This window comes from Danio rerio, chromosome 21 (genome assembly GCF_052040795.2).
Source record: "Danio rerio strain M-AB ecotype USA chromosome 21, GRCz13ab, whole genome shotgun sequence".
In the NCBI taxonomy this organism is placed as follows: Eukaryota; Metazoa; Chordata; class Actinopteri; order Cypriniformes; family Danionidae; genus Danio; species Danio rerio.
Window position 1 is genome coordinate 48,273,970 of NC_141041.1, and position 22,233 is coordinate 48,296,202.

At 38.1% G+C, this 22,233-nt stretch overlaps 1 protein-coding gene across 3 annotated transcripts in view; it reads right to left on the reverse strand.

Moving 5' to 3' along the window:
* The window catches only part of dpysl3 (dihydropyrimidinase like 3), a 50,213-nt gene that overhangs the window by 14,077 nt on the left and 13,903 nt on the right, over positions 1-22,233 (reverse strand). For all 3 annotated transcript variants that reach the window (NM_001020512.1, XM_087299673.1, XM_087299674.1), the window contains 10 exon segments: positions 64-234; positions 2,189-2,330; positions 3,182-3,338; positions 7,502-7,622; positions 8,682-8,750; positions 9,303-9,383; positions 11,816-11,877; positions 14,388-14,552; positions 17,938-18,122; positions 22,123-22,211. In NM_001020512.1, the coding sequence (NP_001018348.1) occupies positions 64-234; positions 2,189-2,330; positions 3,182-3,338; positions 7,502-7,622; positions 8,682-8,750; positions 9,303-9,383; positions 11,816-11,877; positions 14,388-14,552; positions 17,938-18,122; positions 22,123-22,211 (1,242 nt within the window).

A 22,233-nucleotide genomic window follows, 5' to 3' on the forward strand; every position in this document is an offset into this window, starting at 1 on the left:
TGAGTATATTTAGCGACTTGACTGGATATTTGATGCACTTGTATTTGTTTATGGGGCACCTACAGAATGATGTGTTTTGGCAGTGATGGTCCGCACGGCGTCTGTGTCCCAGATAACCAGATCACTGTCTGAGCCCACAGCTATCCGGCCCTTGCGTGGATACAGGTTCAGGATCTTGGCGGCATTGGTGCTCGTCACAGCCACAAACATGTTCTCGTCCATTTTACCAGTGACCTGAGCAAAGGAAAAACACACGCAATTAGTTTTGGAGCGTTCTCTAGAGAATAAAGTGAAGCTTTATTCTATTTTAAAATATAGTTCTATGTATTTATATAGTTTTAGTTTATATATTTTTATTAAAATGTATTTTTATTTAAAAATATATATACATTTTTTCACAATAAACTTGCATCACTTAACTGCATTTAATAAATAAAATGATGACAATTTGGTATAATCTCTAAAAACATATTTTATATGTATATATATATATATATATATATATATATATATATATATATATATATATATATATATATACACACACACACAGTATATAGCGAGCAGCACAAAAAAAATATAGTTGGTGGAATAGTTGGCAGTTCATTCTGCTGGGGTGACCCCTGATAAAAAAGAGACTAAGCCAATGGAAAATGATTAAATTAATATACAGGGTGGGCCATTTATATGGATACACCTTAATAAAATGGGAATGGTTGGTGATATTAACGTCTTGTTTGTGGCACATTAGTTTATGTGAGTGGGGAAACTTTCCAAAATGGGTGGTGACTGTGGTGGCCATTTTGAAGTCGGCCATCTTGGATCCAACTTTTGTTTTTTCAATAGGAAGAGGGTCATTACAACTGAGGTCTGCAGAGGAGCATCTCTGAAAGCCCAACACGTCCAACCTTGAGGCGGATGGGCTACAGCAGCAGAAGACCACACCGGGTGCCGCTCCTGTCAGCTAAGAACAGGAAACTGAGGCTACAATTCACACAGGCTCACCAAAACTGGACAATAGAAGATTGGAGAAACGTTGCCTGCTCTGATGAGTCTCCATTTCTGCTGCAAAATTCGGATGGTCAGGTCAGAATTTGGGGTCAACAACATTAAAGCATGGATCCATCCTGCCTTGTATTAAGGATTCAGCCTGGTGGTGGTGGTGTAATGGTGTGGGGGAGATTTTCTTGGCACACTTTGGGCACATTAGTACCAACTGAGCATCATGTCAATGCCACAGCCTACCCGAGTATTGTTGCTGACCATGTTCATCCCTTTATGACCACAGTGTACTCATCTTCTGAAGGCTACTTCCAGCAGGATAACACACCATGTCATAAAGCGTAAATCATCTCAGACTGGTTTCTTAAACATGAAAATGAGTTCACTGTACTCAAATGGCCTCCACAGTCACCAGAACTCAATCCAATAGAGCACCTTTGGGATGTGATGGAATGGGAGATTCACATCATGGATGTGCAGCCGACAAATCTGCAGCAACCATGTGATGCTGTCATGTCAACATGGAGCAAAATCTCTAAGGAATATTTCCAGCACCTTGTTGAATTTATGCCAAAAAAGGATTAAGGCAGATCTGAAAGCAAAAGTGGGTCCATCTCGGGACTAGTAAGGTGTACCTAATAAAGTGGCCAGTAAGTGCATTTATAGTAGTGTTCAACATACGTAATTGAGTACACCCCATTTTGAAAATGAATATTTGTATCCATTTCTCTGTGAATATAGGTCATATATTTTGCTGCACTTGAACAAAACAGATTTATTAAACAGATATATTTAATAAAATCATATTTTACTCACTGAACATTTATAAACAGAAAGATAATGCATTTAAATTCATGTGAAATAATGGGAAAAATATAAACTACAAAGTTTTGGATATATTTTTGGTTTCCCTTTATTTATTTATTTATTATTTAATATTTTTCCCTAACATATATATTTGGCTTTACTAATTTTGGACTGTTATAATCATGGGTTAATTTGTTAGATTAGCTCCAGATTTGGCTTCAGTAGTAATTAATCTAATGTATATACACAAATACAATATTAATAAAGCTACAAAGCTATTTTACAAATAAAGCTTCCTTAACAAAATATGAATCTGTGTACTCGTATATGTTGAGCACTGTATGAATCAGCCTTTAGAAAGTTGCAGTCTGATGCTCACCACAGCCTTGTCCCAGATGATGGACATCCTCTCCTCAGCCCCGTTCACTCCTTCAGGGATCTGGGTGAAATCGTCTTTCCCGATGGCCTTCTGAGCCACAGAGAATGTGCAGTGAGCGCTGCCCACCACCGACAGATCACCACTGACGGACACACACACAATACATTCATCACTATATACAGCTGAAGTCACAATGACTCGCCCTCCTGTTTGTTTTCTTTTTTAAATATTTCCCGAACGATGTTTCACGGAGCAAGACATTTTTCACAGTATTTCCTATAATATTTTTTCTTCTGGAGAAAGTCTTATTTGTTTTATTTTGGCTTTTTAATTTTTTTTTAAAAACATTTTAAGGTCAATATTTTTAGCTGATTTAAGCAATATTTTTTGGGATTTTCTACAGAACAAACCACTGTTATACAATGAATTGCCTGATTAACCTAATTAAGCCTAAATTGCACAATCAAGAATGCATGATTATTTGGTGTCAAGAAGTTGCAATCAAAACATGTAATTATAATATAAGTCAATGGGGCAAAAACTGCCCCTAACATAATGAAAGGGGAGTCAGTTTGAACAGTACACAAGAGTTAAACCTGTTGTAGGAAACTCCAACACAATACTATTTGGAACACTTTAAAATACGTTTTTACGTAAATAATAAGTGGCTCAGCAAGAAGGTCTCTGGTTGAAGTGATTGGACCAGCTAGCATTTCTCTGTGGAGTTTGCATGTTCTCCCCGTGTTGGCATGGGTTTCCTCCGGGTGCTTTGGTTTCCCCCACAGTCCAAACACATGCACTATAGGTGAACTGAATAAACTAAATTGGCCATAATGAATGTGAGAGTGTATGGGTGTTTCCCAGTACTGGGTTGCAGCTGGAAGGGCATCCGCTGTGTAAAACATATGCTTGATAGGTTCATTCCACTATGGCGACCCCTGATGAATAAAGGGGCTAAGCCGGAAAGGAAAATGAATGACTGAATAAGTTTACCTGGCCAACAGGGTGTTCAGGTAGTCTGGAGTGGTTGGGTCGGGACTGAGAGGTGGTGATGTCACAAAAGAGGCAGCTTTCGCCCAGTTCTTACTCCAATAATGAGTTCCATCAGTTCCCAAACTGGCCGTGATTGGCTCTCCAAACACCACGTTACCTGGAAATAAACAGTTTTAATCTCATTATGTAGCTCGTTTCCGGTTTCAAGGACACAGAACACACAAAAAAGATCACCTACACTGCTATAAATACCTTTTTTACTTAGATTTTGTGTCTCGTTTCTAGTCCAAATATCTATAAATTTGTAAATCAAGAAGCATTTACCAGACAAGCAAAACATACTGTCGTGTTTTAAGAAATAATATGTCAAAATGAAGCAAAACAAGCATAATCTTATGTCAAAAGGAAAAGCAAGATTATTTCACGGACCATATTGGCAGATTATTTTTGCTAGTTTTAAGAAAAAAACTCTTAAAGCTTAATTTTTGACGCATTACTTCATAAGTAAAGACAATTCTGTTTGGATTGTCTATAACCTGCTCCTTGATTTAACAATTTTTAGATATTAGGAGTAGAAACAAGATGAAAAATCTAAGTAAGAAAAGCACTTTTGCAGTGTATTATTATTATTTCTACTGGCAAGAATACAGTCAGGGAGTCTTATCAACTGAACACATCTGCTCAATAGTAAACGTTATGTGGAAAATAAACACATAAGCAGCTCATTATACAACAGTGTCTGGGGATCAATCATCTATTATTGCAGGAACATCTGGATAAGACTGCTAACTGTGTTGAAGAGTTCTCTAGAGGAGATGCAGAGCTGCTGGATTCTGCTTTGTATCTATGGGAACGACAGATTCAAAGATCATTTTCCTTATTGGCTTCAGTGTTTGCAGGAAGAAGATTTACATTGAAACACGACTATTTTTGTAAAAGTAAAACTTAACCTAATGGTTAAAATATATATATATTTTAACTGGAATTAAATTGAAACAATTCACAATAAATTAATTTTTACTAAAAAAAAAGTTTTTGTAAAACTATAAGACTACATCTATTAGTCAAAAAACATTTTCTTTGACTGAAATAACATTTTTAAAAAATCACAATAAATGTATTTTTAGTACAAACTGAAATTTAGTAAAACTAAAACTACTGACCAAGAAACATTTTCATCAATTGAAATAAAATAAATAAATGAAAAGCTAAAACTAAATTAAAAAGCAAACTGAAATAATATAATTTAAATCTATCTCAATAAAATACAGGAATTCACAATAAATAAAAAATAAAAAAATACTTAAATTAAATAAGTGGCAAAATAAATTAATACATTTTACTCAAACAAAAACTTTATAAAATTAAGACTAAAACTATTGGCCAAGAAACATTTTCGTACATTTTTCACTATAAATAAATAAAAATAAAAATAAACAATACTAAAACTTAACTGAAAAAAACGAACAAAAAATAAAATAATAATTGGAAATGAATTTTTAGTCAAACTAAAATATTGAAAAAAAAGCTATTGGCCAAGAAACATTTGGATTAAATATAATAAAATATTTCTGTTTTTAAATCTTTAAAACTTTCTAAAACTACAGCTTTTGGTCAAGAAACAGTAAAGGACAAATTCAGCTTGTAGCTGATGTCAAACAAATATATTAATGAAGCTGTTATAAATATCATGACATTTATAATGGCTAATAATGGCTAACCATCTGCTAAATTTATATGTTTGTGACTTCACAACAGAACAACAACATAAAGTACTATGACAATGATCACCTCAGGTACTGATAATGGGCTTTATTCAGTGTTAAACACTACCCATGTGAATATAGCAGAACAACAGCATAAACTACTATGACATTGATCACCTCAGGTACTGATTATGGCCTTTATTCAGTGTTAAATGCTACATATGTGAATATAACAGAACAACAGAATAAACTACCATGACAATGATGCCCTCAGGTACTGATTATGGGCTTTACTCAGTGTTAAATGCTATCAATGTGAGTTTAAATACCATCTTACATTACTTTTATTGTCATACCTCTAAAAGCAATGTCAGATCATCAAAATAAAATAACTGGCTGACGACTTGAAAATGAAAGATAGTTATGTGACTCAATGCAAACCAACAACATCAGCCACTCAGTACCTATTAATAATCTTAAAAAGGTTTAATATATATTAATTAGATCAAAAGCCTCTGCTATTATCTTGGGAGTGCAGTGGCTAATATTTAAATGCTTCTGTCGCATCGTGTTTTGTTGCAGACAGACAAAGTCGCTTGTTGTTCGGACACAGTATAAGATAATCACTTAGAGTGACTATGGCTTTGTTTAAATCCCTAGACCTATCTATGAACCATTTGAACGCTGGTACTTAGCAAACGCCACTAACAAAATACATCTGCGACCTTTAAAAGCCTCCAGAGGATGCAGCGCTGCAGAACTAGCTTACAGTATAAATCTCCAGTGACAGGGCAGTCAGAAAGATTAAAGCGGTGTGGTCCGTACCCATTGCTCTGAAGACAGTGATCAACCACCCAATTTAGCACAACAGATAACACTTTCGGAAATGCCCTCAACCATTTCAGAGACCCAAAACAGCCATAAATATGAACTGCAGTTTATTTTCAGCGATGAAGTAAACTAAATAAAGATTTATAGGTCACAGGGTGAAATGAATTATTTCGAATGAGACAGAGGAGAGGAGTACACTCAAAAAGTGCTGCTTGTTCAAACTACTTATGTATAACAAGCTGAAACAACACAATTCTTGAGAGTTTTGGGGGATAACTTAATTGTTTTATGTCCAATCCGCTTAAACTTAAGTTAACTTAATCAGTTTATGCTGGGATAGCATGAAGGAATTGTATGGAACCCTACATTGTTTACAGTACAGTTAATTTCTCAGAATTTATCATTGCTGGCTGACATCTTTAGTGCTTTCTAGATTAAATCCAGCTATCTATATGACAACTTTAGTGAGATTAATGAATTTGCTAGCGCATTCATTTGAACTTCCTTATAAGAACTGAAAATACTTCAATTTTGGAGACCTTAGGTACAGCACAGTTAATATCAAGGGCTTTTGCACAGACAGGAACTAGAAGTCAGTTCCCCGGGGAACTAAATTTTGGTCACTGATCCATGACTAGGTGCTCTGAACTGTTGTAACCCTTAAAAAAAAGTAATTCAAAAGTACCGAAATACTTAAGTACACTTAAGTAATGAAGGAGTACCTACTTCAGATATTACCAGCAAGCATCTTTTGTTTTTACAATATGTCTAATAGACGTCTAAACATAGTCATCTTGACTAAAACAGGGCTAATTGTTTTTGCGGTCAAGTTTCAAAATAGTTCAGCTTTTGCCACTGTGTGGATTAATACTGAATGTGCGTCGTGGTTAAGAATAGAGAAATAGGCTGGGGTGAAACTGCACTGCTTTAATGCACTTCTGCATTGGACTCACACATATACTCTACACCAGTAGTGGGCAAACTTTTTAGACCAGAGGGTCACATCAAGTTTTGCAAACCGAGCGAAGGGTCACATGTCAAATCCTTCAAAAAATAATTTTTATTTATAGTGGCAGCATGCATGGAATATGCGATATCGGACAGAAACATGTCACATTAACACAAAACAGATTATTATTATTACTATTATTATTATACTAATACTACTACTACTACTACTACTACTACTAATAATAATAATAATAATAATAATAATAGTAATACTACTACTACTAATAATAATAATAATAATAATAATTTTTATTATTATACTAATAATAATTATTATGATAATATTACTAATAATACTAATAATAATAATACTAATAATAACAACACTATAAAGTTCAGCTTTCCATCAAGCATTTTTTTATGTGTTAATTCAAAATGTGCATAAAAATAGGTGGCTGGAAAAATAGCTAATGTCTTCATCATCATGGTCAGGGTGCTACGTTTGTAATCTGTCGAATAAATTTAAATTCAAATTCAATTTAACCTGACATGAGAGAGAAGATATTGTCGAATAAAGTTGTATTTACAGTTTTCTGTCACACAAAAGAGCTCTTGGAGATTCTTAAGATTCCAGTTGAAAAATTAAAGCCACTTTGACATTTCAAGGCCCTTGCTGTTTAATGAGAACGAGGAAGCTATTTCATCTCGACACTTCTTAATTTGTTTTCTGAAGATGAATGGAGGGATTGGAATGACATGAGAGTGAGTAATTATTGACAGATTTGTCATTTTTGGGTGAACTAACCCTTTAAGTACATGTCATGTTGTGTACCTTTTTTCCTGGCCTGTGAGATGATGTCTGCCGCACTCTTGCTCATCACGCGGGTCACATAGAGAGGACAGTTGGTTTGACTGGCAATAGTGACAGCTCGAAACACTGCTTCAGCCTCCAGCTACACACACACACACACACACACACACACACACACATACAGACACACATACAGACACAAACATTTCAAGGCATAAAAGAGATTTTGATATCAGTAATGACCCGTTTAAAGTCAGTTTGAAATGTTTATTTTAACAATGGCTTTTCTTTAGGAGAACAATTCATCAGTGCAAGTTAATCCAATAAAAAAATTGCAGTAGCTTTGGTAATCTTTATTAAAATCTGAGCATTTGTGCCTGCGTTTGGATTGTCTCCTTCTCTGATGATGTCAGTTTGACACTTCAGCCACAGTACTAGTAAGGTGTACCTAATAAAGTGGCCGGTGAGTGTGAATGATCAACTACATTTATTGATATATTTAATTCAGGTCCCACTTCAAACAGAGCTTTAAAAAAACGATAATAATTTTGTACATAAAGCCGCACTGACATGGAATAATTTGCTAAACATGCTATAGCTGACCACGCTTCTGTCCCTAAATGAGTATCAAATCATGTGTTCACTTAAGAACTGTTTCTGTGATGTATAAATGGGTTTAATGTAAACCTATATGTTTACAGTATTTCTTTTTGTTCGCCAGATCACTCTTACAAAGACATTTGAATCTCAGTGAGTTTTTACCTGGTAAATAAATAAAGAAATGAAAACATGTCAGCTTTGGCTTACACATGAACCTCAGTGTTTCTACAGTAGCGCATTCAGTCATGTGAAAAGAAATTGGACACCTTATGAAATCAAAAACCATGAAATTCAATAGGATGTACTAACTTTTGCACATGACTGTATATGGTTTACAAACACACACTGTTGATTTAATTTACTAAAATACCATATACATCTAGTTTTCCTCTCTACTCTCATGGCTGACCTCAAGAAAACCAGATGAGGAACGTCAAATTAAATCTACAGGGGAGGTCATATTTTGTCAAAATAAACTGTAATTGAATTATATTATCATGAGTTCCATGTCTTATATTAAAGACTGGAAAACAAATGTATTACTGTGAACTGCAGTGATGTTCATGTGAAGTGATGCAGCTTTGTGTTTGTGTTGACTGACCTCCTCAGGGCGGCTGAGGACGTGTCCCTCGGGTCCAGTGATGCCCATCTCCAGCATACGGGCCTGCTCCTGAAAACACACACATAACACATTAATGGATGTCGCACACCAGATGACAGCACAAGACAGAGTGCACATGACAGTTGGAAGTATTGCGCACCAGATGCACATATTTGCATGTTATTTAAAATGAAACTATTCAGATGGCGCTCTGTGGCACGGCAGAAATATGAACAGTGTCCGGAGTCGTTGGTGGGCACTGCATACCCTGATATAAATCTATGTTTCATTCATTCATTTTCTTGTCGTCTTAGTCTCTTTATTAATCCGAGGTCGCCACAGCGGAATGAACCGCCAACTTATGCAGCACATTTTTACGCAGCGGATGCCCTTCCAGCCGCAACCCATCTCTGGGAAACATCCACACACACACACACTCATACACTACGGACAATTTAGCCTACGCAGGGAGAACATGCAAACTCCACATAGAAAAGCCAACTAACCCAGCCGAGGCTCGAACCAGTGACCTTCTTGCTGTGAGGTGACAGCACTACCTACTGCGCCACTGCATCACCCAGTGTAATAAAGTGAATCTTGATATTCATAAAGTGCACAAACCTCAGCAATTATTTCTCCATTTTCTGCGTGGACCTGAGCAATTCCTCCATGCTCTCCAAGGAAGGTGAAGACCTCATACAGCTGTTTAAAAACACAGAAAAAAGGCATATATATATATATTGTTCATGTATATATATTGTTATATATATGTATATATATTGTTATATATATGTATATATATTGTTCATATATATATATATATATATATATATATATATATATATATATATATATATATATGTTCATATATATATATATATATATATATATATATATATATATATATATATATATATATATATATATATATATATATAAATTGTATGGTTTTAAGTGGGGAAAATGTGTGAATTGTATAGTTTGTGTTTTGCTGCCTTCATAATTTCTAGTTTTTGCATTAAAGTGAATCAGGGTTTCTGCAGGTTTCATTAAAGGGCACCTATTATGCAAAATCACTTTTACAATCACAGTTGTGAGGCAGCAGTGTGTGAATATAACCAGCTTCCAATGGTAAAATGTATTAATTAAATGTTTTTATAATCAGGCTTGATAGAAACAGTCTGCAGAAACACTTTGATTGACAGTCACGCATTTGCACGTGTCATCAGAGGTGGAAAGCCCCGCCCACTAGTGACCATCTCTCCCTCATTAGCATAGGACGTTAGTCTTGTTTTGAATCTGCCACCTTGCTGACACACAGGCATTTGTAGTTCCGCCCTCTTCTGTAAAGAGCACAATCTATTTTGAATTTAAAGGGACAGTCACCAAATTAGCTAAGTTAGGATCAAAGCCTAAAAGGGTTATAAAACACTATCTGTGAGGTTTTTTGAGCTGAAACTTCACATACATCACCATTTAAGTCAAAATATACTAGTAATCAAATAAACATATTAGTTTTACACAGGGAGCCCAAATGTAGCCTTGTTTTAGTCAAGCTGTTTATGTTCAGACATCTGTTATGCAATTCCGAGTGTGCTTCCCACAGGTGAGTGAGTTTGACAAACCACCTTTAGAAAACACACTCTACAGTAGGGTTGGGTATCGTTTGGGTTTTTTTCGATACCGGTGCCTAATCGATACTTTTAAAACGATACCGGTGCCAAAATGGTGCCTGAATCGATACTTTTTAGCCACAAAATGATGGTGGATGACTCTTCAATACTATTTTTTATTTGACAAAATATTTTTTTAAATAATTTTATTAGAACAACATAATTACAGTTTAAAGTAAACCTCAATTCATATTGTATTACATTAATACATTTCCTTTGATCATTTGTTGATTAGCATGAATTTAAGATTTGCATTATGAAATTACATTAGCTTACAATTAACCTGTGGGGGGCGGGCAGGGGCACTTTTAGGAGCACATTTTAACATAAATATCACAAAATACTTAACATTATTGGAATTAATTTGTTTTCATGCATCACTCTGCAGTCTTCATAAACAAAATAATTAAATAACTTCAACTCAAAATAATCTTCCTTGTTTATTTATTTGACAAGTAACGTTATACTGCTGTAGGAAACACATTTATAACATTCGAGTACATCAAGGCACATTGCTGCAACTGTAGGTCTGTTAAAGTTTACAGTTGAAGTCAATTTATTTTGCCCTCCCATTCATTCACAATAATGTTTCTGAACATTTTTACACTGTTTCCTAAAAAAACTATTATTCTGGAGTCATAATAAGCCGTATTTCTTATTGTTTATTTCGTGCATTGATAATGACCAAAACACATTGAATGACAGTAAAAAGTAGCAATTTTACCCAATAAATGCGTTAATAATATCAACTGATTTATATATAGTCATTCAAATGAACTTAAAACGATTAAAAACTGCAGCAAACATTTATTTAGGCCCGAACTACAAAACCAAATGTAAAACAATTTTGTAAAACATGTAAAACAACACGCTCTGCTCATGCACTGCTTTCGCTTGCGGTGTGAAACAGGCGTAACGTCCTTGCCGCAGCACCGAAATTAGGCACCGAAATTCATACGCTGATTTAATACCAGTACGTACCGGTTACCTAGTTTCGGTACCCAGCCCTTCTCTACAGGTGTGCCAGTTTTTGCACATTTGCACAAGACACTTTCTTACAGTCACTCCATCTCTCTAAAATAAATAAATAATTAAATAAATAAATAAATTGTACATTTGTGAAGTGAGCGTCACACAGGTGAGTGGGCTTGACAAACCACCTGTAAAAAAACTCTCTATAAAAACACTCCCCTCCTTATTCTGTGAGCACTAACAGTTTCTTCAGATAATTAGCACTTCCTTTGTTTCTTCATATTGAATCGCTGAATACCTCCTCCATTGTAAGTTGCTTTGGACAAAAGAGTCTGCACAATGACTAAATGTTAATCTGTTAGACATCTATTGGACTTCTTTTAAACAGCCCATTCTCCTACTGGCACTGTGACAGAATGTGTGTATTCACCACAGCAATAATAAAAGAAATGAAATGAATGAATAAATAAAAACATTTCTTTATCTCACCTCGGTGTTGCTCATCTGATAGAGGTCTTTAAAAGCCATGTAGACCTGGAACGAGTTCACTCCTGTATGGACAGAAAGAATAAATCAGCTAAATTAAAAAACAAATTTAAAAAGCTCTGCCAAGTCAACAAGACAAATTCACATTCATTCATTCATTCATTCATTCATTCATTCATTCATTCGTTCATTTTTTATGCTTAGTTCCGTTATTAATCTGGGGTCGCCACAGTGTAATGAACTGCCAACTTATCCAGCGTATGTTTTACGCAACGGATGCTCTTCCAGCTGCAACCCAGTCACGGGCGGACTGGCCATCTGGCCGGCCACGTCGTTTCTCACTGGGCCGACATACTTTTTGGGCCAGGTTGATCGTCTTCTTATAATCTGATCGGTCCATAAAATGCCTAGCAGCCTATCGTTTTTTTCTGCCTAATTAATTGAGGATACTGTGATCTGTGACGCTCTGAAAACACTGTGACACTCATTTTGTGGTTGTGCAGCCTGTTTTGAAGCAAGTTACTCAAAAATAACTCAAAGATCAAGTCTTCAGTCATAAAGAAGAGAAAAAAAACACATTCCCTGTGGGACACCATACTGCTTGTTATATTTAGAAGTTCACAGGGGATTTATTTTTAGTGTGCTGAACCATCTAGAACAATACAGGAAAAAGATATCATGTGTATGGTAGCTGAGAGAGCTTAACGTGCCGGGGTGCGTTTCCCAAAACCATCTTTAGCCAACTAAGGTTGCAATTTCTGTCGTTACAAACATAGTTTGTTGATTTGGCATTTTCCAAATCCATCATTCCAATGAACATTCGCAAAAAGCATCGCAAACTTGTGCACTTGTAACTACACTTCTAGAGCTGTAGTTAGAAACATAGTTCCTGGCTGTGTTCTATTCCCAGTTATCCCCCCTATGCCCCATTCATTTAGAATGTTCCAACATTTAAACCTAAAAGATTAAAAATAAAAAAGCATTAAGGTCATTTCTCTTAGGTGTAATTTGCTTTCAAAGTAACTTTACAGTTCAGTTTAAGCGATCTTCACGTTTATAATTGCGCTCCCTTCGCAGTGCACTTTGAAAACATTGATGTCATTCTGAACACAGCCTCATGATGAAAGCTATAGGTGACCTATTATTTAAAAGTGGAATTTGTTACGTCTTCAAAGCTTGTGAAAACAAAAAACACGGCATGCGTTAATGCTTTTAATCTATAGTAGGTTATTTATTAAGTATCTGTGCTGTCTATGACATAGGCCTGCTGGTTAGAACATTTCTGCAGTGGTTTGCATGTGTCAAATTGTAAAAGTAGACTTTTCAAAAAAATAAATAAACATTATCCTACATAATAATAATAATCATCTTCATCATTAATATTATTAATATTATTATTAGTTACATAACATAACATACATAACAAAATTATAAGTTACATAACAAATATTAAATTTCATTTTATATAAATAGCCTAATTATTTATTTATTTATTTCTATGATTTATGTGTGCTATTAGAATACGTGTTAGCTTTTGTAAGTGATTTTATGTGTTAGAATAAAATCTGAAATGCTCTAAACAATATTAGTAAAGGAAACACAGGCCCTATATGTGCCGTTTACATATATTTCAGTAATTATGGAAAGCAAGTGCATATTTTTACCAAAACTAATATTGGATTTTATTTTAATTGCGTGTTTGTGTAAAACAGTAAATTTTCCGCAAAGAAATGATGGGCTCTTCTCTAAAGAAGTAGTTACTCCGCCCTGTTTAGAGCATCATTATGGGCGTTTAACGTTATAACTAACATGGTTCAAGCGATGGATCTGCGACAGAGAAACTACGAGTTTCGGGAAACACTCGTCACTACATCACAATCGTACATCGTACTATGATAGTTCCGCCGTGAGTTATGTCGTTGTTTGGGAAACGCACCCCAGAGCAATAATCAGTGCACAATAAACAAATCCCAACCAGTCAATCACGTTTTAGGGTCCCCTTGAAACATTTACGTTGTTTTCCGCGTGCTTTCTGCATGTTTTGATAGAAATTGCAGCGCATTTTCTTAACATGTTTGCGTTGTGAAGATTTGCAACACGTATGCTGTCAATCCAGCTTGATCTCAAAGGAAACGTAATCATTTTACCCTTAACGTTGACCTGTCTTTCCCTGAAATGTGATGTTTATGTATGGTCGGGAGGGGGGGTCCAATTTCACTACATGACAGTGTATTTGACTACATGGAAGTGTATTTGCCTTTGATTGATTGATTGATTGATTGATTGATTGATTGATTGATTGATTGGTAATTTGTAACGTCATTAGCAAATCGTACTAAATTGTATGAATGAGATCAAACGAATTCATACGAATTAGCCATTACATCAAAATGTTACGAATTGCCGTGAGATTGTTTTGGTCAAATCAATGCTCTATTCCTAATTTGCTGGTGTTTTTTGTAACTGCATGTGTTTTCCTAAATTGCAGCATGTTAGGCTCTCTCCGCCAATGTACATTTGGATGCTTAAAGTGCAGTAAACGCATGGTAAAAATAAACAGTAATATATTTCTGACCTTTCTCCTTGATGAGGGTCTCGACCTCCTGCTTGACGCTGTCGTTCCAGTGGGTGATGTCCACATGCAGAGAGTAATCGCAGCAGGCTTTCTCATCCGCCCATTTACTCCAGCGATCGAACGCTTCCAGCAGACTGCAGCCCGGCTCCGGGATCACATGATCCACTGGAGAACACACACACGTACTGACGTTAGCTTTTTAGCATTAGCATTTCCATCCATTCATTTATTAATTTTCCTTCAGCTTAGTCCCTTATTTATCAGGGGTCGCCACAGTAGAATGAACTACCAACTATTCTGGCATATGTTTTACACAGCGGATGCTACAGCCGCAACCCAGTACTGGGAAACCCATACACTCTCAGATTCAGACACACACTCATACTGTACGGCCAATTTAGTTTATTCAGTTCAGCTATAGCGCATGTGTTTGGACTGTAGGGGAAACCGGAGCACCAGGAGAAAGCCCACGGCAACATGGAGGGAACATGCAAACCCCACACTGAAAAGCCAACTGGCCCAGCCAGGACTCGAACCAGTGACCTTCTTGCTGTTAGCCGAAAGTGCTAACCCCTGAGCCACCATACCGCAGCAACATCAAAACAAATAATACAAATTTACCAGGAGGGCTAGTCATTTCCCTGCTGAAAAATCTAGCTTAAACCAGCCTAGGCTGGTTGGCTGGTTTTAGCTGATCGACCAGGCTGGTTTTAGAGGAGTTTTGGCCACATCCAGGCTGGTTTCCAGCCATTTCCAGCCTGGTCTTAGCTGGTCAGGCTGGGAGATGACCAGCTAAAACCAGCTTGACCAGCCTAGCCAAGCTGGGAGTCCAGCCAAAACCAGCCAAATCCAGCTAAAACCAGCTCAACCAGTCATTTTCCAGCCTGACCAGCTAAGACCAGGCTGGAATTGGGTGGAAACCAGCCTGGAAATGGCCAAAACCCCTCTAAAACCAGGCTGGTCAACCAGCTAAAACCAGCCAACCAGCCTAGGCTGGTTTAAGCTGGATTTTTCAGCAGGGTTAGCCTTCAAATGTATGTTACCCCTGCTGAAAAATCCAGCTTAAACCAGCCTAGGCTGGTTGGCTGGTTTTAGCTGGTTGACCAGGCTGGTTTTAGAGGGGTTTTGGCCATTTCCGGGCTGGTTTCCAACCATTTCCAGCCTGGTCTTAGCTGGTCAGGCTGGAAAATGACCAGCCAAATCCAGCTAAAACCAGCTTGACCAGCCTGGTTTAAGCTGGATATAGCTGGTTTTGGCTGGACTCCCAGCTTGGCAAGGCTGGTCAAGCTGGTTTTAGCTGGTCATCTCCCAGCCTGACCAGCTAAGACCAGGCTGGAAATGGTTGGAAACCAGCCTGGAAGTGGCCAAAACCCCTCTAAAACCAGCCTGGTCGACCAGCTAAAACCAGCCAACCAGCCTAGGCTGGTTTAAGCTGGATTTTTCAGCAGGGACTAGCTTCACTTTGAATTTGTTCACCATAAACGAAGGTCTTCTTATTGCAGACTTCAAACTACAATGCAGCAAATGCATCTCGTATTAAAGCAAACCTCTCCAAGCCATATTAAGTATAGAACCTCTGTATATTCACTGCTTCTTCATTGTCTCTCCTTTATCTGCGCGTCGAATCTAGCTCACGTTTCCTCTGGGAACAAAAGAGATTCTTACAGCTGGTCTTTCACTCTAAAATTAATCGCTGCTAACAGTTCCTGGTAAACACAGGGTTTAGGCCAGTCTTAGAAAGCAGCTGCTGTCAGGTTTTCTTCATGCAGGAAACCAGCAGTTGTTGTCAACGTGAATCTCATTTGTTAACACACACACTCACTTTCCCATGTATGTGAAGCTTCTAGTGCAACCTTCTGAGTCCATTAAAAGGGTCCTATTTCAGAATGGTGGTTTTATTTCCAATATTTTTATTGCATTTTTTCCAGATATTATACAAACTTACAAATGTATATGAAAAATAGAAGTCCTATCAGCAAAAGGATGACATGAAATACATAGCAATAAAAACAAGAAATCTGTAGAACTCTTAAAACAACCTTACATTTTTCTACCCCCTTCTATGCACCATCCCTCCCATCTCCCACCCCTCCCTATTTTCTGAGGCCTTCAATAAGTATGTAACGGTGAATCAAGACACTGATAAATAAATAATTAACATATAAACAAATAAATAATAACATTAGAAAAAAAATTATAAATAAAATAAATAAAAATAAATATATGGGTAAATACAAAGGATGAAAATGTAAAATAAAAACTAGAAGTCTCTCTTTCTCCCTTTCGAAATTCTAGTCAGCAGTTCCTGAAATGTTAAGGTTCTCAATGACTGACAGCATGGGACATGTTTTGTTAAAGGAGTTCAGTGATCCTTTAAAACAATGTCTCAGTTTCTCAAGAATGGTGGTTTTAAAGTGCTTAATCATTACATATACAGTTGACGTCAGAATTATTAGCCCCCTTCGATTTTTTTTCTTCTTTTTTTTAAATATTTCCCATATGATGTTTAACAGAGCAAGGAAATTTTCACAGTATGTCTGATAATATTTTTTCTTCTGGAGAAAGTCTTATTTGTTTTATTTCGACTAGAATAAAAGCAGCTTTTAATTTTTTAAACACCATTTTAGGGACAAAATTATTAGCCCCTTTAAGCTTCAGTCTAGATGCACAAATGAACAGCATAATCACAGTAAACTACTTTATTCTGAGCCACTTCTTTTGACGTTTTCACTTTTTCGCACAGATAACGTTAGTTCTGCTTTAAATCTGCCACTATGCTGACACACAGGCATTTGTAGCCCTGCCCTCTTTTGAAAAGAGCACAATCTCATTTGAATTTAAGTAAAGTTTAATTTACTAAACTCATTTCGAGAGGAGTACGTGCTCATGATTAAACCAGCTGGCTCATATTAGCTAATCACGATCCTCCAATCAAGCATCCCTAGTTCCTATATATATCTCCTCCTTTTGCATTTACAACTATCTTCGTCTTGAAGAATCCCCCCCTCCTCCCCCTTCTTCCACCTTTATCCAAAATAGGTGGCTCGGCGGCCCAGCAACCAGTAGGAATAGCATTAGCTCTGGCTCCCTACTTGAGCTTCTGGTATCTCTGCGTGGTGCTAGCACGTTTCCCCCGCAGGGGTTTCAGTTCTCTCCCAAAGCCTAATAATAAAAAATAAATAAATAAATTGCTCTGCATCATAGACCTCTTAAACCCAAGTCTCTTTTACTAGTCGTCTCGCTCTCAAGAAGTTCACCTTGGCCTTAGCTGCGGGGGAGTTTTGAGATCACCCTGAGCTCAATCTCCACTCGCCCCACAAAGGGAGGGAGCCCTGGACTCGAGGAATGCCTTGAGCTCAGGGCTCTCTCCCGGGACAGCATGCCAAACGAGCTTTCATAAGTCATGAGCTAAGTGTGAACTCTTAAAAGCGAATTTAAAATCCCCTTTAAAAGTAAAAAGTGCAGATTTAAAAACATTAAAAGTATGGAAAAGCTACTCAATTGCAGTATTGTGAGTAGATGTAAATTGTGACTTTCCACCCCTGCTTACCAATCATGGTGGTTCCTCCAGCCAGAGCAGCCTTGGTGCCCTGGGTGAAGTCATCAGCGGTGGTTGTACCCCTGAAGGGCATCTGTAGGTGGGTGTGGATGTCAATTCCTCCAGGGATCACCATCTTCCCATTGGCTTCAATGGTCTTCACTCCTCCAGGTACGATCAGGTTGTCACCAATCTGCCTTAAAGTTGACAAAAAAAGTAATTTGGTATTTTTTATTTATCACACTATCATTTAAAGGTGGGTGGCACGGTGGCTCAGTGGTTAGCGCTGTTGCCTCGCATTAAGAAGGTCAATAGTTCGAGTCCGCACCATACCTGCCAACACACCCGTTTTTCCCGGAAGTCTCGCCTATTTCCCATATTGAAAACTCCCGGAATTCCCATACACCCCCCCCCTCCCTCAGTCCCCATACGCACCAAACCCAATGCGTAACCATCTGCATACCCGCTCATCACTTCGCTTGCACCCTCATTAATATTCACGACCATTCCAAATAAGGTCAATAAAGACATACTGAGTCTAGGGATATATTCTGTAGGTAATAAATGAGCATATAAAACCACTTCTGTAAACATTTTAAACTTCCCTAAGCTACAAACCTACTATGTAGACAGCAGAACAATCAATGCACTACATGACACATTTGCCTAACATTTACCTAATTCAAGGGCAAGGTGAGAGGGAGTTTTTTTCGCCTCCCCCAAATATATCTTCTTCCTTTTTCTAAATGCTACCTCCCGTTGACTTGTCTTGCCCTGGAATGTGATGTTTGTGTATGTTCGGAGGGGTCCAATTTCACTACATGACGGTGTATTTGACTGCATGGAAGTTTATGTGACAAATAAAGGCCTTTGATTGATTTAAACATTTAAATTGCTGAAGCTAAACACTAGCATTGGCGACATAGTGGCTCAGTGGTTAGCACTGCCACCTCACAGCAAGAAGTATGCTGATTCAAGTCCCGGCTGAGTCAGTTGGCATTTATGTGTGGAGTTTGCATGTTCTCCCCATGTTGGCGTGGGTTTCCTCTGGGTGCTCTGGTTTCTCCCACAGTCCAAACAGGTGAATTGAATACACTAAATTGGCTGTAGTGTATGTGTGTGAATGAGAGTGGATTTTTCCCAGTACTGGGTTGCAGCTGGAAGATCATCCGCTGTCTAAAACATATGCTGGAAGAGTTGGCGGTTCATTCCGCAGTGGCGATCCCTGATTATTAAAGGGACTAAGCTGAAAGAAAATCATTGAATAGATGAATACTAGTATCTTCCAGAAAAGCGAGTGAAATGAAATGTGCAATCATCATGGCAAAGACAAAAGAAGCCAGTTATTAAAATTAATAAATTTGAAACATTTAAAATCTTCTCTCGGTTAAACAGCACTTGGGATGTATACAAAAGTTAATTACATTTCTGTCACGATTACGAGCAATCGTATTCCATTAGATCTGACTAGTTCTCACTCACCATAACCTTGGACTACAATTCCGCCATTGTTGGACTACATATTCATACATGCACTCCGGTCACACTCACACATGCTTCCTCATCTAGACTGATTACCTGCACCACCTGAGGATTGTCAGAGACTGATTGCACACTCTATTTAGAGCCACACACTCACCCATTCAGTTTGCAGAGTCTTGTTCGCTGTATAGTGACATTACAAAGTGTATCTCTTGTCTTGTTTGCCTGTGTTTAGACCTTAGCCTTGTTAACCATTTGTCCTAGTCTGCCGCCTGCCTCACGACCTCTCGCCTGTTTTCTGATTACGATTCTGGACTGCCTCTAAACACCGGTTTGCACCCATATAGACCATTGCTTGCCTGACTTTGAATAAACCTGCGTGTGGATCCAAACTTCTGTTGTTTGTGTCACTCCCCTTCATAACACTTTCACAGGAGGGCTAATCATTTTACCATCAACTCTAAACAATCGAAAAGCAGCACAGTGAAACTGTTTGAAATTCCTTTGAAAGGGATAATCCATGCTTTACACCCTCGTGGCATGCAAAATAGGATTTTCTTTGTTCAAATGAACACAAACAATGATTGTAAGAAAGCACGAAATGCTCTACATTGAGGCAGGCAATTTTACATGACATCTGTGTAGTTTCCAACACACTAAAACAGTGGCTCATACAAGCCAAATGATAAATCATGATATCCCTGTGTTTATCCCTGTGGTTAAGTGTTTGTAACGGTGAAGTGCATTATCAGTGCATTGTGCATGAGATAAACACATGCAGATAATCTATATGAGTCGAACAGGAAGAGGAGTGACCATCCATTAAGCAGAGCCTACATATCGGAAAACCTCCAGAAGAAGATGAACTTTAATGTGTTTGTGTGTGCGTGTGTGTGTGAGAGAACTGGTTTTGGTGGTTTATGGTAGAGGTCTGCATTCCCGCGGGACCGGACCAGATTTCTGCGGCGCGGGACAAATTTCCAAAAAAGAGCGGGAGCAGTCGGTAACGGGTTTCATTTTGGACGAGAGCGGGCCGTCTAGCAATATTGCTCCCGACTCCCGAGCGAGCACGCGTATGTATGTGTGTAAATGAAATAGCGCGATGCTGTGTTTAGCTTGTTTGTTGCTGTGTGTGTATGTGTATGTGTGCGCCCGCACGAATGAGAGGTGTGTGTGTGCGCACGCGAATGAGAGAGAGAGAGCTTTGCCTGTGTGAGTGCTTGGTGCTTATGTGTGCGTGTGTGTGTGTGCGTGTGTGTGTGTGCGTGTGTATGTGTGTTTGTGTTAGTCCGCGCGCACGAATGAGAGAGAGCTTTGTGTGTGTGTGCTTGGTGCTGTGTGTGTGTGTTTATATACAGACAGCTTGTTATAGGCTGTCTGGAAACTGTATAGCTGGGTGGTTTTCAGTTTTGTTCTCCCCCCCGCTCTTTAGCGGGATCGGGCGCGCCGGGTAGAAAACGGGGCGGGTCGGGACAACAAATGCTGAACGTAAGCGGGAGCGGTCTGGTTCAGGGTAAAATCTGCCGGGTACAGGCTGGAGCGGGATTCAAAATTTAGTCCCGCGCAGGTCTCTAGTTTATGGGTACAACCTAGTTGTACTCTATAACTGTGGTTTATAAGGACATGCCTGATGTACTCGTAATTCAAAACGCTTCAATACCCCTGTAGCAATACTTCTCTCCTATCATCTCCATATGCGGAAAATTCGGATCCGTGGAAATATTTGAACTCCTGCGACTAGACCGTATGCGACCGGTTGACCGGATGTGATGTTTTCCAGAGTTGTACAAGCAGGTCCGTGCGTGCGAGATGAGAAATAGGAGTTTATATGGTTATTTTTTGAATTATAAAAAGTGTATATTAATAAATTTAAAATAAAATTCTTTTTATAAATATAAGTAAGAAAGTAATAAAAATATACATTTTTAATGTTGTCTCCACATTCCCTTCAATATTTTAGCGGTCTATGAGTTTCTAGCATTCATTCATTCATTAAACCATGCAAAGGCACACAGAATAAAGGCCCTTGCTCTTGCACTCCTTTATTTCAGACACTGTGAGAATCAGCTTCTCCCCCATTGTGCACGACAACACTGAAAATACTGTGCGACTGCCACAAGGGGGCGTATTCCGACAGTCGTGTCCAAACGTTGTGTGCAATGGAAAGGCGGCTTCAGTCTGGCTTCCATACAAGAGGCAAACGTGGACCATATCTGGGCCAAGTCTCAGCCAAGTTAATAACCTATAGCTGGGCCTGAACTGGGTCAAATATGTTGATGTGTCGCGACTAGAATGTTTTTATAAACCCTTGAAGCATTTCGCTTTATGGCTGTGCTTTTTCTTGAAGCGACCTGATTGATAGAATTTTTTCTTTCTTCAAAAACAATTCATATATATATCAAAAGTGGGTCAAGATAGGCCAAACTTACGGGCCCCACATATACATTTTCTGGGTAGGAGAGGTTGTGGATAAAGCAAAATAATTATGTGTCTGATCCGGCCACATTCGTTACACAGGCTATTTACAGCTACTGTATATTTCTGTTCGTTCGCATCTCGTCCCTTTGTGCCCCCTGGTGGCATAGTCGGAGACTGCTGTTACAGCTAAAAACATTTTCTTAATCCCTTTGTCCCGCCGTGGCATCACATGTGGCCATTTTGAACTGTCACCCACTGTATGTGTGTGTGGTGTGTGTGTGTGTGCATGCAGCTTACTTGATGACTCCATCCTCCATATAGATGTCTGCGTAGAAGGACTGGTCATCGTTCACAATCCGACCACCTTTAATCAGGAGCCTCTCGCTCTGTCAAAACAAGACACACAAA